The sequence below is a fragment of the Ochlerotatus camptorhynchus genome, unplaced genomic scaffold (genome assembly GCF_037179485.1).
Source record: "Ochlerotatus camptorhynchus isolate MF236.1 unplaced genomic scaffold, CSIRO-AGI_Acam_v1.1 ptg000404l, whole genome shotgun sequence".
NCBI lineage: Eukaryota > Metazoa > Arthropoda > Insecta > Diptera > Culicidae > Ochlerotatus > Ochlerotatus camptorhynchus.
Window position 1 is genome coordinate 1,740,690 of NW_027040890.1, and position 16,906 is coordinate 1,757,595.

The following is a 16,906-nucleotide window of genomic DNA, read 5'->3' on the forward strand; positions in this document are numbered from 1 at the left end:
ACAAAGACATACACATTGATTATTACCATCGTCGTTAAAACACTACTGCCATTTGTTGAATACACTGTCACTGGTAGCACGCTCAACAGATGGCGGTAGTGTGTAAACGCAAGGGAATTGACTATTAACGCCACAGGTGGTGGAACTGCTAACTAAGAAACATTTAAATTGACCGTTAAATGCGTGTTCGATGAAGAACATGCGAATGTCATGTCTGAAGTATGTTTGTCTTTCATTCTAGCATTAAGGACAAGGTTGATAGAATCCAGAATTGGCCGTTAGCATGGCTGATTTGATTTTTAAAATCTGCCATTGATAGTGGCCATTAAATATATCTATTTTGAAGTGGATTAACAGAAAATATGATTTAACTTAACGTTAAATCCTGTTTTTAAGGAATTCGTTGTGCAGATTTTAACGACATAAATAAATAGGTATTCTTTCAAAACGATTGCATAAATGTTTGAGAAAAGAAAATAAAAATCAAGGAGCTGATTATGATCTACCCGTAATTTAGCGAAATTTCGAAGCACAAACTCCCACTTTCTAAGCAGATACACAAAACGAATAATTTATTTCCAAGTTTAGTTTTAAACACTTCACTATCATGTTTTTATCAGAGGTCTTATATGCAGAAGTGCAATATGAATGTATCGATCGTTTCCATATGTTGCTAGTTGTTGATCTACTCGCATTGTTATTGTTGAATGTAAGGAACCGAAGTTTACTTTCCCTACGTTGATAATGGTAGAAACATTTGCGAGTAGAATATCATATTCAAGTAGAGAAGAATAGCAATGACCGTGGCTATTTTATCGTATCACTTTTTCTTGGCATCCTTCAGGCCAGCACCGGCGTTAAACTTGAAAAAGATGATGTCACCATCTTCGACAAGGTAGTTCCGGCCCTGCTGTCGGTACTTTCCGGCAGCCTTGGCACCCACTTCACTACCTTCCTCCTTGAAATCGACGTAATGCATGACTTCAGCCATAATGAAACCCTTCTCGAAGTCGGTATGGATACGACCGGCTGCCTGTGGGGCTTTGGTTCCCTTCTGGATAGTCCAGGCCTTAACCTCATCCACCCCAGCGGTGAAGAAGTACTCCAACTGCAAAGCCTTGTAACCGGTGGTAATGATCCGGTCCAGCATTGATGTGCACTTGGTTTCCTCCTCGTAGGCCTTGCGATCGGCGTCGGATTCCATGTCGGCCAGTTTATGTTCGAACAAGCCTGAGAATGGGATCAGTGGCGCTCCGGGATCGTGTTTGTCGATCCATTCCTTGATTTTCGGTAGCCATTTGTTCTTCTTGCGGATAAAGTCCTTCTCCGACAGGTTCACCAGATAGATGCCCGGTTTGGACGTCAGGAATAGATATTTGTTCAGAACTTCAATGTCATGCATGCTCCAGTCAGCGAACCGGATGTGCTTCTTCTGATCCACTAGCACTTCCTTGACTTTGAGTAGTGTTTCCTGGAAGCAGAAGAACACAAGGTGTTTGATTATAATTAGATTATATTTTATAAAATAGCTTTGGCTAGATTATCAGTTGACTAGCCTTCAATAACTGAAGGATTTAAGCAAATCTTCTATCTCTTGGCCTAAACGATAGCCCAGATCCACAGCTTCCCGCAGAAGTAATTAAATTATATATGCTGAAACAATTTCTCAGTATTTATGGAACAAGGTGTCGTAAGATACCTATTCGTTTTTTTCGTTTGCTAAGCGCACCTTTTCTGATAACGAACCGAATTTTACATAAACTGCCTGTATGAAAAAGTGATTTAGATTGTCTCACATAATGTGGCACCAGTTTTGTTCAGTCGGTCGCTCGCTCGCATGAAAGTGTTATAAACGCAGTTCGCCTATCGTTTATAAATCTGCTATGAACAAGACCTTAAGTGGATAATGCTTCCTGTTCGATCGCTTCGATTATGTCCACCCGTACAGCACATAGATAGATCAGGAAGCACCCATCTGGATCTGGATCTTCCATCCCATGTTCTTCTTCCTGGAGGGTCATGCTTGGCTTGGAAAAACCGAGCTTATTATAATAATCATATCCGAACGATACTGCCCACGGTAATCAAAAGTATGCTCGATTTATGAAACTGCTTAATAACAATAATAATGCTGGCAGCTATAGCCGACACGGGAGAACCACGCCACTTTGCAAAGATCACAATCGATAGCAGCGTTCATATCTATAAAGATGTAAATTTCACCACCAAGCAGCCTGCCATCAGCGCCCCCATAATAATGGTTACACGAACTCTGGTTACGCCGGTTACGCGGAAAAAAGGCAATGTGATAAAAGTCACCCTGCAGGTGTTGTTGTTGTTGTTGTTGTTGTTTGCAGTGCACGGTATCCTATGCGGTTATTTCCGTTTAAGCATCTGCGCATTCGCTTTTCCGATTGAAAGATCGGCGAGCATTTCGTTAATCAGATTTTCTCTCTTCTGATTGGAGTTGGTCAAACATAGTATGGCAATGTATAATCTAGACTAGAAATTTTTCTATTCATTGATAAATCAGATAATAAAAATTCTGTTGAAGAACGTGGGCATTAGGATGGCCCAAGTGTACGGTATCCTATGTGGTATTATTTCCGTTTAAGCATCTGCGCATTCGCTTTTCCGATTGAAAGATCGGCGAGCATTTCGTTAATCGGATTTTCTCTCTTCAGATTGAAGTTGGTCAAACATAGTATGGCAATGTATAATCTAGACTAGAAATTTTTCTATTCATTGATAAATCAGATAATAAAAATTCTGTTGAAGAACGTGGGCATTAGGATGGCCCCACCTTGTCTGGAAACCAGAGAGCTCACCCTCCAAATGATAGCCAAGGATGTTACAGTCTGATAAACCTGATAGAGGTAGGCCGGATGAGATTTTTGAAAAAAGTCGATTTTTCATAGCCATAGCTGAACAAATATTCCTAATGCATTGACATTTAGTGGAACACAACCCTTTTATATGTTTTACACATTGCTTCCATATGAGAAAACAATTGTCAGGGCCTGCTAGATGATACATTTTGACATATTTTTTTTTTTCAATCGCAGAAATCTAGATTTTTTAGTTGCATAATGAGTATCAAAATAAAACCTATACTAACTAATAAATGGTGAATTGTATGACAAACCCGTTTGCCGAAGAGGATATACGCTATCGTTATTTAGTTATTCATGATTTTCACATTACAGCTTATGTCACGTAATATAGGCTGTCTTGCAATGAGCACTCATACATAGGATTTCCAGTGAAAACTAGATGTATGAGTGCTCATAGCAAGACAGCGTATATCACGTGATATACGCTGTAATGTGAACGGGTTATAAGCACCCAAACTACCTTTTGATGCATGATAGTGGTATATCCACCGACAAACCAACATGACACTTAATTCTGACTTATGCCCGAAAATCGTAAACGGCCTATTTAAATGTGTAGTAATCCGAACTGTCAAAACCATAGTATTTTTTGATCTAGATAAAAATAATTTGTCCAGAATAGATCAGACACGAACAAATTCATAACTTGCATGCGGGTTCATGGCTTAGCTAAATGTTTCCCGCGAACACGGAGCCAGATGTCAGTAGTGTGCTTTGACTAGACATTTTATTGGTTTTGCTATAGTCATTCATGTCGGGAATTTTGAAATCTAATTTAGGAACGTTCGCCTCTAGATGGAGATCGGAAATTCTTGTATCGAAAGGACGATAAAGTACCATTCTTAGCATTCTATTCTGAGCGACCTGGATTTTGTTCCTGTGAGTCTTTGCACATGATTCCCACACCGGAGCTGCGTAGAGGATTGTAGGTGCAGGTGCTATGATTTGTTTGTAGACAACCAGTTTGTTCACCCTTAAGAGGCGGGATCTGCGGCAAATCAGCGGATACACACTCCTAACCAAGGCAGAACACTTGACTACGGTTTTCTCTACATGCGAACGGAAGAGGAGTTTTTCATCGAACAACATCCCGAGATAAGTTACTTCGGTAGACCACTCAACCCTTGTGCCATCCATGATTACAGTACAAGATGGAGCTGGTTTCAGTTTAGGCGATTGCCGATGGAGGAACATGATCGTTTGAGTTTTGGAGGCATTGATTTTGATTTTCCACGTGGTGGCATAATCAGCAAAGGCGTTAAGACATCGTTGAAGTTTGTTCGTTATTTCGCGAGGCATCCTTTCTTTAACGGCTATTGCGGTATCATCTGCGAACAGGAAAAACACGCAACACCGAGGGGAGGAATGTCGGAAGTGTAAAGGCTGTAAAGCAAGGGGCCCGGAAGACTGCCTTGCGGGACTCCTGCTGGGATGGAAAACGTGTCTGAAAGACAACCATTCAACGATACCTTAAACGACCTTTGCTGGAGGTAGTTACGGGTGATTTTAACCAAATGTAATGGAAAGTTGAAGTTACAAAGCTTGTATACAACCCCATTGTGCCAGACATTATCAAACGCTTTCTCAACGTCTAACAAGGCCATGGCTGTGGACTTGGATACAGCTTTGTTACTTCGGATGTTATTCATCACCCGTACTAGCTAGTGATTGGTGGAGTGTCCCTTTCTGAATCCAAACTGTTCCGGAAGGAGAATGTTATTTTCCTCGACAAGATTGAGAATGAGTTTCTCGAACAATTTGCTCAGCGCTGAAAGGAGGCTGATTGGTCTGTAGCTTGAAGACAATGTTGGATCCTTACCGTATTTGCGGATTGGAATGGTTTCTGCTACCTTCCAGATGCTTGGGAAGTAGTGCAGTTCCAAGCATCTGTTGAAGATAGCGGTTATAAGAGACTGCACTTTCATGCTGAGTCTCTTCAAGATCAAGTTGAATATACCGTCAAACCCGGGAGCCTTCATGTTCTTGCTGCATTTCAGCGCTCAGCAAATCTGTTGTACTGTAGTCGTATCCACCGGAGGCACGACACAAGGGGAGGCATCTAGGTTTTGAACACCTTGCGCAACCTGATCATCGAGCGGACTTTGGATAGTCGAGCCAAGCAAATGCGATGAAGCGATCGCATTTGCTTTCTCCTGTGGGGTGATTAAAAGCCGATCGTCATCATTTTCGACTCTGAGAGGTGGAACGGGTTTGGGATGAGTTTTCAGGACCTTCAGGAGATTCTGAACAACACGCCCGAAACTTCCATTTCGGAGTGAGTCCATTCTGGAAGCAATCTGCCTGTTCACGTTTTATTTTGCCCAGATCACCAGTCCTCTGAAACTGGCGTCTACGAATATTTCTCAACCGAATCAGTAATTGTCAATAGCAACAAACTCACCCCTTACAGGAACTTGTCGAACGTATGCCTCGTCAGCCATGGATATGGCCTGTTGGAATCCATCCAACGTCCGGTCAAAGTCGTCTACGGTGTCGAGCGGTGAATTTTCATCGATGTTGCTGTCCACCATTTGTCCGTACTGCACCCAGTTGACATGGAGGTAGTCTTTACGCAGGCAGCTTCCACATTGACACCGATTTCAGTCACCACGGGTTGGTGGTCGGAGATCGTTGTGCGCCTCCGGTTTGGATAGTCCGATGTTGGACAGGAAAAGTCCAGGGTGGAGGGATTTCCCGCCGGAGAGATGAAAGTTGGATCGTCCGGTTGTGCGTGGTCGAACAATAGACATCCGTTCCGGTTCCGCTGGTAGTTCCGCCAAGCTTCATGGCGGGCATTCAGGTCACCCCAAGGATGAATCGCGAGCTAGTACGGGTGATGGCAGGTCGTTCTTGAATTGAATTCCTAGTCAGTTGCTTGCAGTACACTGGCGTGGGCAGTAAACAACGATAAACCGTACGTTTCCAGTTGGTGATTCCACCTCCACACTAATGGCCTCGATGATAGAAGTGCGGATGTGCTGCTGGAGCTGGTGCGATCAAGCCGGATAATGTTGTGGTCAGGCAACCAGAAGCTGTCACCGGACTTTAGGTGGGTCTCGGTTAGAAGACCCACTTCGATGCTGTGCTTGCGAAGGAAGTCGGCAAGCTCAATCTGTTTAGCTTTTACAGAGCAAGCGTTCCAGGTAGCGATGGTTAGCGGTTTAGACACCATACTGGATGATGAACTTACCGAGCACTTGGATCTGTTCGGGCTTATTGCGGCACTTACGTAGAGCACCGGTCATGTTGACGAAAATTTCCATCAGTTCATCCGCTGAAAACAGATCTGGATTATTTGTTTGAGCTGTTGGTTGCCTCCAGAATCCAGGGGGGATGGAGAGCTTTGTCCAGCAGAAGATCCAGACGTTTCTTGGAGGGGGGGCGCGGATCGCACCCTTGGATTCGCTTGTCCGTGAAGAGGCGGCAAGTCCTCCTCCCTGAAAGCTGGAGCCTTATCCTTCGCCCTGGTTGATTGTTGGTGGACGCCTGTTTTCGGATGCGCTTGAAATCCTCGCGTTTAGGGTACTGCTTGTCGGATCCTTTGTGATCATCACCACAGTTGGCACATTTGATTCACAGATTAATCCGCAGCACATTCGGAAGTGGCGTGGTTTTGAGCGTAATTGCCACAGCGTGGCTTAATGTTGCAGTTTCGGGTGCCGTGTCCAAAATTCAGACACCGTTGGCACTGAGTCACATCGCGATGGCCGCCCCGATATGATGGCGGATGGTTTTCAGCGCGTTGAGCGTCACAGTTCTCTTCTGGGTGTGTACCAGGAAAAGGCAATCCGGATACGCCTTCACATTTTCGTCCTTCCTTGTCATCCGATAGACGGCGCTTGGGGCTAGCTTGTACCTGTTCCTGATTTCATGTTCTATAAACTTCGGGTCGAAGTTTGGTAGGCCCCTGATGACGACCTTGAACGGTTTCTCACCGGGAATTTCGTGGGTGAAGAATTCCACCTTGGAAGTCCTCAGGTGGGTGATGACCAAGTCATACTCCGCTTTCGTACGGAGCACAACCTTGGTACCGACTCTGCCCAACTTGAATTCGGCTTTGACGCCAGATCCACGATGAGCTCGTTAAGATGGGCATTTTTCACTACCAGCAGGGGTAGCTTCACTCTTGCCACGGTCATGTCGTCAGCATTTTCTTTTTCGGCAGCGTCACCGAAATCTCCGTTCGTCGCAGAGGCATCGTCGCGACCAATCGTGCCATCGGACTGGCCTCGAGTTTTCTTCCTCTTCTTGCTGCGTTTTTTCGTCACAGCTGGCTGGATATTCCCATCCATGGGGAGAACAACAAACCTGTTGGATGTAGGTACACCCGAGCTTCCTTCACCGGGATTCTTGTCCTTCACCGGGCTTCGCGAGCGATGCTTCCCCATTTAGGGGCACGCACACCAAAAAAACCGCGAAAGAGAGAGCGCACACTATCGCCACAAACTTTTCGAACAACTCGAGAGAGCGAGCTAACACCGAACTGAACTGCTTGACGATCAAGCAGAGAATCTGTGTCATCACGTTCACTGAGGTACTTGCAGTGTTTTATACTTGCAGAATAGCTAATTAGGCCTCGCCCTTTGGGAGCATTTTTTGTTAGAGCGTTCCTAGTTGCAAGTATATGGCAGCATTGACACCAAACCAAGACGTGCTCCGACCAGCATTGAATTGGATTGTTGTAAAAGAACAACTAGCGCTACTTGACCCTTTCACACCAGTGCAAATCGATGCCGACCGGATGACGGCGGCCCAGTCATGCTGCCTATTGCGTGAAGCCTTTCCTCCGGTCGATTTGGGTGCATTCGTCGTTGTCTTCGTATTGGTGCAATGCGTGCTGTCCGACGCTTATCCGTCCGTTGCTCGAAAGTAAATGACGAAGAAAACTATTTGGCAAGCTTTTTTATTACCACTGCTTTTCTCCTCCCCTTTATTCATTGGTGAAATGGTGAGCGGTCAACCGATTTCCGTTCTATCGTTACGTCCGTGTTTGGGATTTTTCGTTACATGTCTGAATTTTGATTTTTTTAATGTGACAGCCAGTATAGAAATTAAAGACGTAGTCCTTAGTCAAAAAAACTGTTTTCGCTAAAAGCTTTTCCAAGTGGGATTCAACATCGAGCGTTCAGAATATAGAACGCATGGTTGGATTCTTAAGTGTTTTCTCTTAATAAAATTTAATTAATGATGCATCCAAATTTATGTTATACAAGTACTTAGATTGCCGGCGCCGGTGGTGTAGTGGTAAGCGTGACTGCTTTCTAACACCCCGATGGGTCTGGGTTCAATCCCAGCCGAGGTCGGTGGGATTTTTCTGAGGCATAAAAATCTCTGGTCACGTCTTCCTTCGGAAGGGAAGTAAAGCCGTTGGTCCCGGCCCATGTGTGTTGAATGGGTGCGATATCCTACGCAGGTGTGGAAGATGCCATCCTGCACATTCGATTGCCGTCAATGGATGGCAATCGATGTCCGTCGGTGATTGGCATTAGATTGCGGAACAGAGGCCGACGTTAAATAAAGGAAAGAAGAAGTACTTAGATGTTCAGTCTACACGACTATGAGAAGACATAATTTTTAAATAGCAAAATTGTTTTCATTCGGATCCGACTTCGTTAAGATCTTCTTAACCGTTTAGAATATGCACTTTAACATGGCACTATCCACCCTGTGTAAAGAAACCAAAAAACAATCAATTCATCCAAAATGATAAGCATTCTTAATCCATTTCTCTACTATATATCAGACTGTGCTTTATTGCAAGTGACGGAAGAAGCTTGTAAGAGGAAAAAATCAATGTAATAAAACATGATTAATACACCTTCAATTTTAAGCTGTGATTATTTATGAAAGTTCATTCTGACGATGTAGGTACTTTCAAAATCTAAAATCATCATTCATTCACGCCTCTTACCCCCGACACTATATCGCCTGATCGCGTGAAAAATAATGTTAGCTACACCGTGTAGCTCAAGAAATACACTCAAATGACTCAATTCTTGGCGCACCCAACGATTAGGAGAAAGGTCCATCATTCGTCAGCTGGAAATTTCTCCCATTAATCATTCATGACTAATAATAGCACGCTCCACAGAAGAGGGCGATACATCGTTCTTCTCCAAAAGTCGCTTCCTGGTATAGTGCAGGATAGGGGTCAAAATGTCAGCGTGATTGTCAAAAAATTGAAAACCCTGATTTCTCTTTGCGTTAGCCGATAAACGGAAATAAATTGAATTTCAATCAGGAGATATTTAACTTTTGATTAGAGGTGTTTATTGAATTAGACCACCCACCTGATCGTTTTCCGACAGTCATCTACAGCTAATCATAGGATTGGCTGGTGGTAATGTGTAGTGTATTTGCAGCTACAAAGTGATTGTGCGTCAATCTCCGAGGAGATCCGTCGTTCGTAAAAAGCCACACAATGAGCTTATTATGAACTACAAGCACGGGTAACATAAGTCTTGCTCACGCCATCATCATCGACACCACCGGCCGTATAGATAGGTATGTACGTACCAACAACGTGGTGTTAAAAAGACGCGGGATATCTATTTCCATTCATGCTGCGTCTTGGCGCAAGCTGACAACATTCACAGCTCGTATATCTCGGCATCACGTGGTTCGGTGATTTATTGAATGAGTTTGCCTTTCATCTGGTTATGACAGCGACGATTGGGAATTACAGAAGAGGCGTTTAATTGAACTACATAATAGGACGAATCCTCCCGCATAAGCGAGGGAGGAGCACTTTCAGTTTCAAATTGATATTGCTTTTGTAAATGTTCGTATAATGACAAAGTCAAATATTCCAGGTTATTGAGAAAAAAAGAATGGACTTACATATTCAGGCTTGATCTTCTTATCGCCACCACGAACTACGAGCTTTTCCACCTTATCCAAACTGATCAACAGTTTTTCCTCGTCCTTCAAACGCAGCTCCTCGGAAATGATGGACAGATCACGAACTGGATCTACCTCGCCTTCGACGTGCGTCACATCCGGATCTTCGAATGCACCTAGGAGATAAAAAAGGTGAAGATAGAGCAAATGCAAATTGTAAACCTTGTAGAAATGGACCGTAACGGCTATAATAACGCTGAAAATAAGATCAAATTTAAATAAAAGCAAAAAGGTTTCAAATCCACGCTCAAGATCAAAGACCACTCGAGCCGCCAACGCCATTTCTCTCCTTATGTAGAGCCCCCATTTGATACCGAAACCCATGCCTCGGAGGTAAAAATGTAATCAATTTGAAACGATGTAAAATTTTTGCTTTTTCTCTCGCTGAAATTACTATCATCAGTGACCAATGGCAGCCCCGGCGGCGATTTTTGCCTAAGTAGAAGGAAAACAAAGCGAATTTACACGGCGAGAGAAATAGAGACAGAGAAAGCAAAAAAAGCGACACACGTAAAAAGCGTGGGTCCCGCGGGTCGACCGGAACCGATAATGGCTGTGGGAACGTGCCGTTTTTATGGTCCATTGAACGAGCGCGGTATCCGAACCGAAATCTGCAAATCAAACAAGCCATCCTCCTTCCTCGTTCGCGAAGCCTCTCCTCAGACAGGCGGGCTGTGATTTTCACGTTGTAAAAGCGTTGCAAATGGAAATTTTATTCAACTGAGGTACAATGGTAGACTTGGAGTTGGTTCCGTTTATCCCGGTTCAGTCCGAATGATTTGAGAAACTTTATTGTTGGACAATTTACCGTAATTGTATCTTGGACAGGTTTCCAGTTATAGTGCCATATAATCAACAAAAACAAACATTGAACAAACTTAGAAATTAACCATGTTACCATGCTTCTACGACAATTTTCCTTCAAATGACGGAAATAACGCGTACACTTAGTTCCGTTAATTAATAACAGAGGGCAGTGCGGTCATAACATGTTTAGTACCTCTATACATATGCAGTTACAGGGCTGTTACAAGATCTTCATAATTTGATCCACGAAATCCGCGATTTCTCAAAAGAAATCCGCGACTTCAAATACTAATCCGCAACAGATACAAAACTGTTTTCATTGCTTAAAAATACCATTTGTATTACTACTAAATGGCATTCCAAGCTTATTGCTTATAGCATATTAGCTGTTTGCTTGCTCCCAACTTAGTGTTTTTGAGCGCTTCCACATTTTAATTAAGAGCTTTCTATACCTGTACATAGTGCTGTTAAATTTCATATCATTCGATTGAAGATGAACCAGTACAACCATTCAATCAATTCTGTGAAAACGAATTCTCAAATGACCATATTTTGAAGAGCCCCTTTCTCATTCGAATTGTCACTCACTGTCAATTGAGTCACTCACTATCATTTGATATACGACAGCGGAGTATGGAAGAAACCCAGAAAAAATGGTCACGAACAGACACGTTAACCCGATGTCGGATCAATGGAAGGCAAATCTAAGGTCGATGTCGGTGCAATGTCTTGTTGTTGTTGGGTCAATTTTGCGTTTATGTCGGGTCAACTTAGGCTTGGGGTTTGGTAGTCGGGTTGGTGTCGGGTTGACTTGACTTTTTCGCCGAAATGTCGCCCAGAGCTCCGTTTATGTGTAGGTTACACTCAATTGAATGATATCAAGCGTTTCTCAAATGAGAATGATCCATACCTTCGTCAAATGACTAAGCAACTGATATCAGCCATTCGAAGGAGGTCCCCTTTGGTAGCAAATAGCTGCTTTTCTCATTTTCATCAAAAATTTACAATTGATTTTTAGAATCTACGGCACTGCCTGTACAATCCTATACCCCAGGAAGTCGAGAAATTTGCCACCACGAAAAATTAGTAGAGCGGATGGGAATCGACCCGAGCACGTAGCAGCGCCTTTACCGACTGAGCTAATGGAGTATCGTTTGTACCATTTGAAAAAAGTATAACAAAAATAACAACAATGTATCGTCTTCAGTTATTAGCCAAACAAGCCCCTCCCCGTAAACTGTCTACGTTGTTAATGAACAGCCCCTTATCACAGAGAACAGACATTGAGGCTCGAACAAAATTTCTCTAAAAACTTGTGTAAAGATTCCTATTTGACTTAAGCGCCACTAACGACGACTTCCCCACTTAAAAACCCTCTTTAACAACATGATGGTGCTGGCGTTGCAAAACTTACACTAGACGCTAAGTGCTGGTAGCGCCAAGTGGCAATTTTCAACAGATAATTTATAGATACTTGCGCCAAATTGGTCGAAAGTGATAAATTTATAGAGGAAATCAGGAGATGCTAGCGCTACGTAACGGCGACGTTTCCACTTAACTTTACAAAAGTTTCTGACCGAGCTTGGATGTCTGTGATAATACTGAAAATAATTCTTCTTCGGAGTACTTCAAAAGAATTTTGAGGAAATTTTTAAAGTAATTCCAACCAAAATTTCAAGAAAATTGATTTCTGAATTTCCGACTATAGCTCTAACGAAATTTTGGTGAATGCTGGAATGCTGAGGATTATTCTAAGGATATTCCGGTGATAATTTTTAGAAAATTTAAAAGGGATTTCCAAGGAAAATATGAGGAGCATTTCAAAGAATTAAAGGCAATTCTGAGCAGAATTAAAAAGAAATTTCTCTGCTAATTCCATGGAAATTTCTGGAGAATACTAAGTGCATGCTGAGGAAAACTTCATGTGATTTTTTCAGAAGTATTTTTCAGGGAATTTGTAGAATTATTAATAATGTGAGGAGCATCGCAGAGTGAATTCATAGTGTTGCGAACTGGGTACACTGCCTCAGCGTCAAAATTACAGCGCCAGAATGATCAACGCTGGTGAAGACGAGAACTGGCTGAGAGGAGATTCCGACTACTCTGCCCATAATCGCAAGTCAGTCCCATCTGTAGAAATCTGGAAATGAGAAAACGGCGTTCAAAGATTTTACAAGTTTTCTGATTTGACACTTATTTTTGGAGGGATGAATTTAAAAATAAACGTACAATGCGATAGAATGCATCTATGTTTACCAAAACATATCGGAAAAATTTCGTGAAATTTTTATTTTATGGCCAAAATCTGAGTGGGACTTACTTGCGATTATATTCAACGTCAATGAGAAAAATAACCGCAAGTCAGTCACAATTCCATGACGATGTTGCATTAGTTTAGCACAGTATTGAACTGTAGAAAGATACCATGGTCCCATAGAACGTTTTTGAATGTTTCTGGATTTGTTCCGCTGGTTCCAGAGCAATGGCCGGAACATATTCCGTTGAGTATGGGTCTTCATCAGACCAGAGGTTTTCATATACGTGCGATAAATCAATTCACATGAGAATTCAAAAATAAGATCAATAAGAGTCATGATGAGTGACCAGCATCATGTTGGCCATACCCGGACTTGTTCCGGGTATCCCCGGGGAAGTGTTAAGTCCTTTTTAAATCAAAATCCATCAAGCGATATATCAAATAACATGAGAAACTTTCAAACTGAGTATCGTAAGAACTATATTGGCCACATCCGGACATGTTCCAGATACCTTAGGGGAAGTGGACAAAATCTGTCTCGAGACAAATCTCATGATGCGATGTGTTGTCTAACATTTTAACATATGTTTTTCTAATGGGACTGACTTGCGGTTACTTTTCGCTGTGGGACAATTTGACTTGGTATTGTTTTTCATTTTTCTTGAACAAACCACCTTTTATCAATAGCACATCTCAAAAACCATAGAACGATGAACTGAATAATGATGCTAACTCAAAATTGATAAAAATGCAGATGGGACTGACTTGCGATTACCGGCAGTACAGTTGTCAAAAGTTTGCTGGATATTGGCAAATCAAAGTTGCCTCGCGTGGAGAATAGAAAAACTATGATAGTGATGATGATGATACAAAATTTTCCACGGTGAGGTAAACGATTGCGATTTTAAAATGGTTTTATTTTGTAAATGGAGCATTTTTGTAATCTGGTTGCTGCTACAGTTGTAGAAAAGCTGAAATCTATGTATACAACTAAAAATAAGAAAATAAATATTTTTTCTTTATTATATGTCTGTTAAGTAGCCCTTAAGTTTTCTACTAACATAGCATTAACCTGATTTTATTAAAATAATTTGCCCATAAAATAAATGCATTTTAAGATTGCACACAGAGAGCAGACGTTGAAGCTCGAACAAAATTTCTCTAAAAACTAGTGTATAGATTCCTCACAGACATAACTCAATGAATATTTCTCATTGTAAAGCATTGTCGCTAAAATATTACCACTATCCGTTGAGTATACTGTGCTGCGTAGTACGGTGAACGGATGGCGGTAGTGTGTAAACGTCAAACGCAAGGGAATTGTCTATGCGCGCCACAGGTTGTGGTACTACCAACTACGATACTTTTAAATTGACAACATCTTTGACAACCTGATGGCCCTAAGTGATGGTAACGCCAAGTGGCAATTTTCAACAGTAAATGTATTAGCGCCAAATTGGTCGAAAGTGGAAAATTTATAGAGGAAATCAGGAGATGCTAGCGCCACGTAACGGCGATGTTCCCACTTATCTTTACACAAGTTTCTGACCACAGGAGTGGCTCCAGAAAGTGGCTCCACTTGTCGTTTGCGAACACTAGCGCACCTAGCGGTAGAAGGCATCTTCTGCCTGCAGTTAAGATAGGCAGCATGCTATGGTAGTGTGAGTGCACATAGAAAGTCCGTGTGGAACGCTACCACAAAACATCGCTTGTTGAGCAGAAAAACGGACCACTTTTTGATTCACCGATTTATTTGCACTTCTTCTGTTCTGTGTTCTGACCGAAGCTGGACGTCTGTTCAAAGTTCTTCTATTCACGTTTGATTTGCCCATAGAGTTCTCCAGATGCACAAAAGTGTGCGTGATACCACGGGCTACCTTTTTAAGTAGTTGTGATATCGCGATACCTTTTTGGTTCTTCTTATTCTTCATTTTTATATACGGATGTTGAATTTTAGTGTGAGATTGCGCTTGGAGATCTCTATTATTCGACGAGCAGCGAGTGAAAAAGACGCGTCGTTGAACTGTTTGCAAAATTTTATTTAATTGGTTGCAAATTTAAATTATAATACTAAATTTGTTTCTACCTAAATTGTTCTACATAAAACTAATTGTTGCTAAAATAAAACATCTACTCGCATCTAGAAGCTGGCCACACACACATAACATGTGCCTGTTAATAAAAGCGGTCGAATTAAAAAAGAACCCCTGGTACACTAAAAAAAATTCCACACGTCATCATCCTACGTCTCACATTTAATTTTGCGCTTATTGTGAAACACATCCATTTCATGTGTGAATCTTATGCTATGAATCATGCCTGAACACTATGGATTTGAATTGTGACACACTTGGATTATATGTGCCTTATTTGATGAGCTTTACACATCATAGTTCAATATTGTACAATATTCTACTTTATCGACTTCTACTTTACCGACTCTCAAAATGAATCGACAAATATATATTGAAAGATCGTCGGTTGCAGTGGCTTGCTTACTGAGCAGAAAAACGCGGTCCCAGGTCCTTTCATATTAAAAATGTATGGTAATATCGCTTGTTTATCGTGTATTTTGCTAAACCTTTCGTTGTCGTCGGTGCCGGGTTTGAATAGTTATAACAACTTGAGTAACGGTATGATGTGATATGAGGGGCTCGGTGGCCTTAGAGCAACCGTTTTTGCTTACTAAGCAGAACATCCTGAGTCTATTCTCAAGCCCATCCACATCAAGATTCGTCAATCGTTTTATTTGTTAATATGACTACATGGTAATAACAGCAACTCGATGATTAAAAAGGAGCTCGTTTGCCTAGTAGCAAACTTTTTTGCTTACTGAGCAGAAGACCGTGGGTTCAATCCCAAGCTCCTTCGCGCTATACGATCGTTAGGACATCAATTCAGCTTATCGTTTACCAAAACGAACCCTGTTGCAAACCCAACCCTCTTACCCAACATCCCTGTGATTCCTCGTGGAAGTGCAGAGGACTCCTCGGCTTCCATCAAAGCGAGTGTCACGTCAACACATTCCTACCCATTCCTTTCTTGACCTGCGTTCAGGCGCGGCTGGCGCTGGTATTGCCTAGTTCGAGATCACCAGTTTTTACACATTGAGGATGATTGCTAGTCCCAAGCATCGTCTATTGGTTCTCTGTGTAATTACAGCTGGTCTGGCATTAACAGAGTAGCAACCGTGGGCGGTCAATCATGCTCATGTACATGCTCTTAAAATGAATCGACAAATATATAAACAAAACTTCCAGAGGCCAGAGCTTTCACATATATTTTTAATGAGTTTGATTTGGGATTCGATCATGGACTCTTACACAGATAAAATTTCAAAGATTGTTTTTATGTGTCCCACACATGAATTTTTGCAATGTGATCAACAAATGATATCTATGTGTCGGACACATACTTAATCTGTGTATACATAAAAGCTATCTGTAACCACACATACTATTCATTTGACTCATACATTTCATGTGTGCTTCTGGGTGGATTTTGTTTATGTGTGGTCACATGAAGATCATGTGGAATTTTACATGAAAACTCGTCAATAAATATGTTTGGAATTCTATTAGTGTAGGGTGTGCTGCTGCCGGATTCTTCGTTCGATCTCACTGTGCCACGGTTGTATATATGGGTTGATAGGGTAAAGTCACAAGTCTTGTTTTCGATGTTTACCTTTCTGAGCAAGCAATTCACATCGCATTGAAATGCAAAACACTTTAAAACAATCTGTTTTGAACACTAGTGTGATTCAATGTGCAATACACTTGAATAGATAGTGAAAGATTTTCAACATTTCAAAGTTTGAAACACTATAAATTAACGTGTATAACACATTGAACCAAGGTGAAATACACTTGAAGTAAATGTGATTGGGTATTTAAAAAATCAAGTGTTTAAACACTTCGATCAAACGTGTGGAATTTTTTGAGTGTAAGAACAATTCGACAGTGAGCATGCATAAGGGCGTAAACGCGATGATCGATTCTCTTCGTCGCTAGAATTAACGTTTCTCGGTACGTTTGCTGTTGCTTTTGAT

General features: G+C 41.8%; 1 protein-coding gene across 1 annotated transcript in view; it reads right to left on the reverse strand.

The window, feature by feature from the left end:
* Nucleotides 1-543: 543 nt before the first annotated feature.
* The window catches only part of LOC135710876 (obg-like ATPase 1), a 90,584-nt gene continuing 74,221 nt past the window's right edge, over nucleotides 544-16,906 (reverse strand). Inside the window, exons 5-6 of the mRNA XM_065233583.1 lie at nucleotides 9,735-9,910; nucleotides 544-1,471 (exon numbers count right to left, since the gene is read on the reverse strand). Of these exons, the coding sequence (XP_065089655.1) occupies nucleotides 821-1,471; nucleotides 9,735-9,910 (827 nt within the window). The 3' untranslated portion in view covers nucleotides 544-820. The remainder of the gene's footprint in view (nucleotides 1,472-9,734; nucleotides 9,911-16,906) is intronic.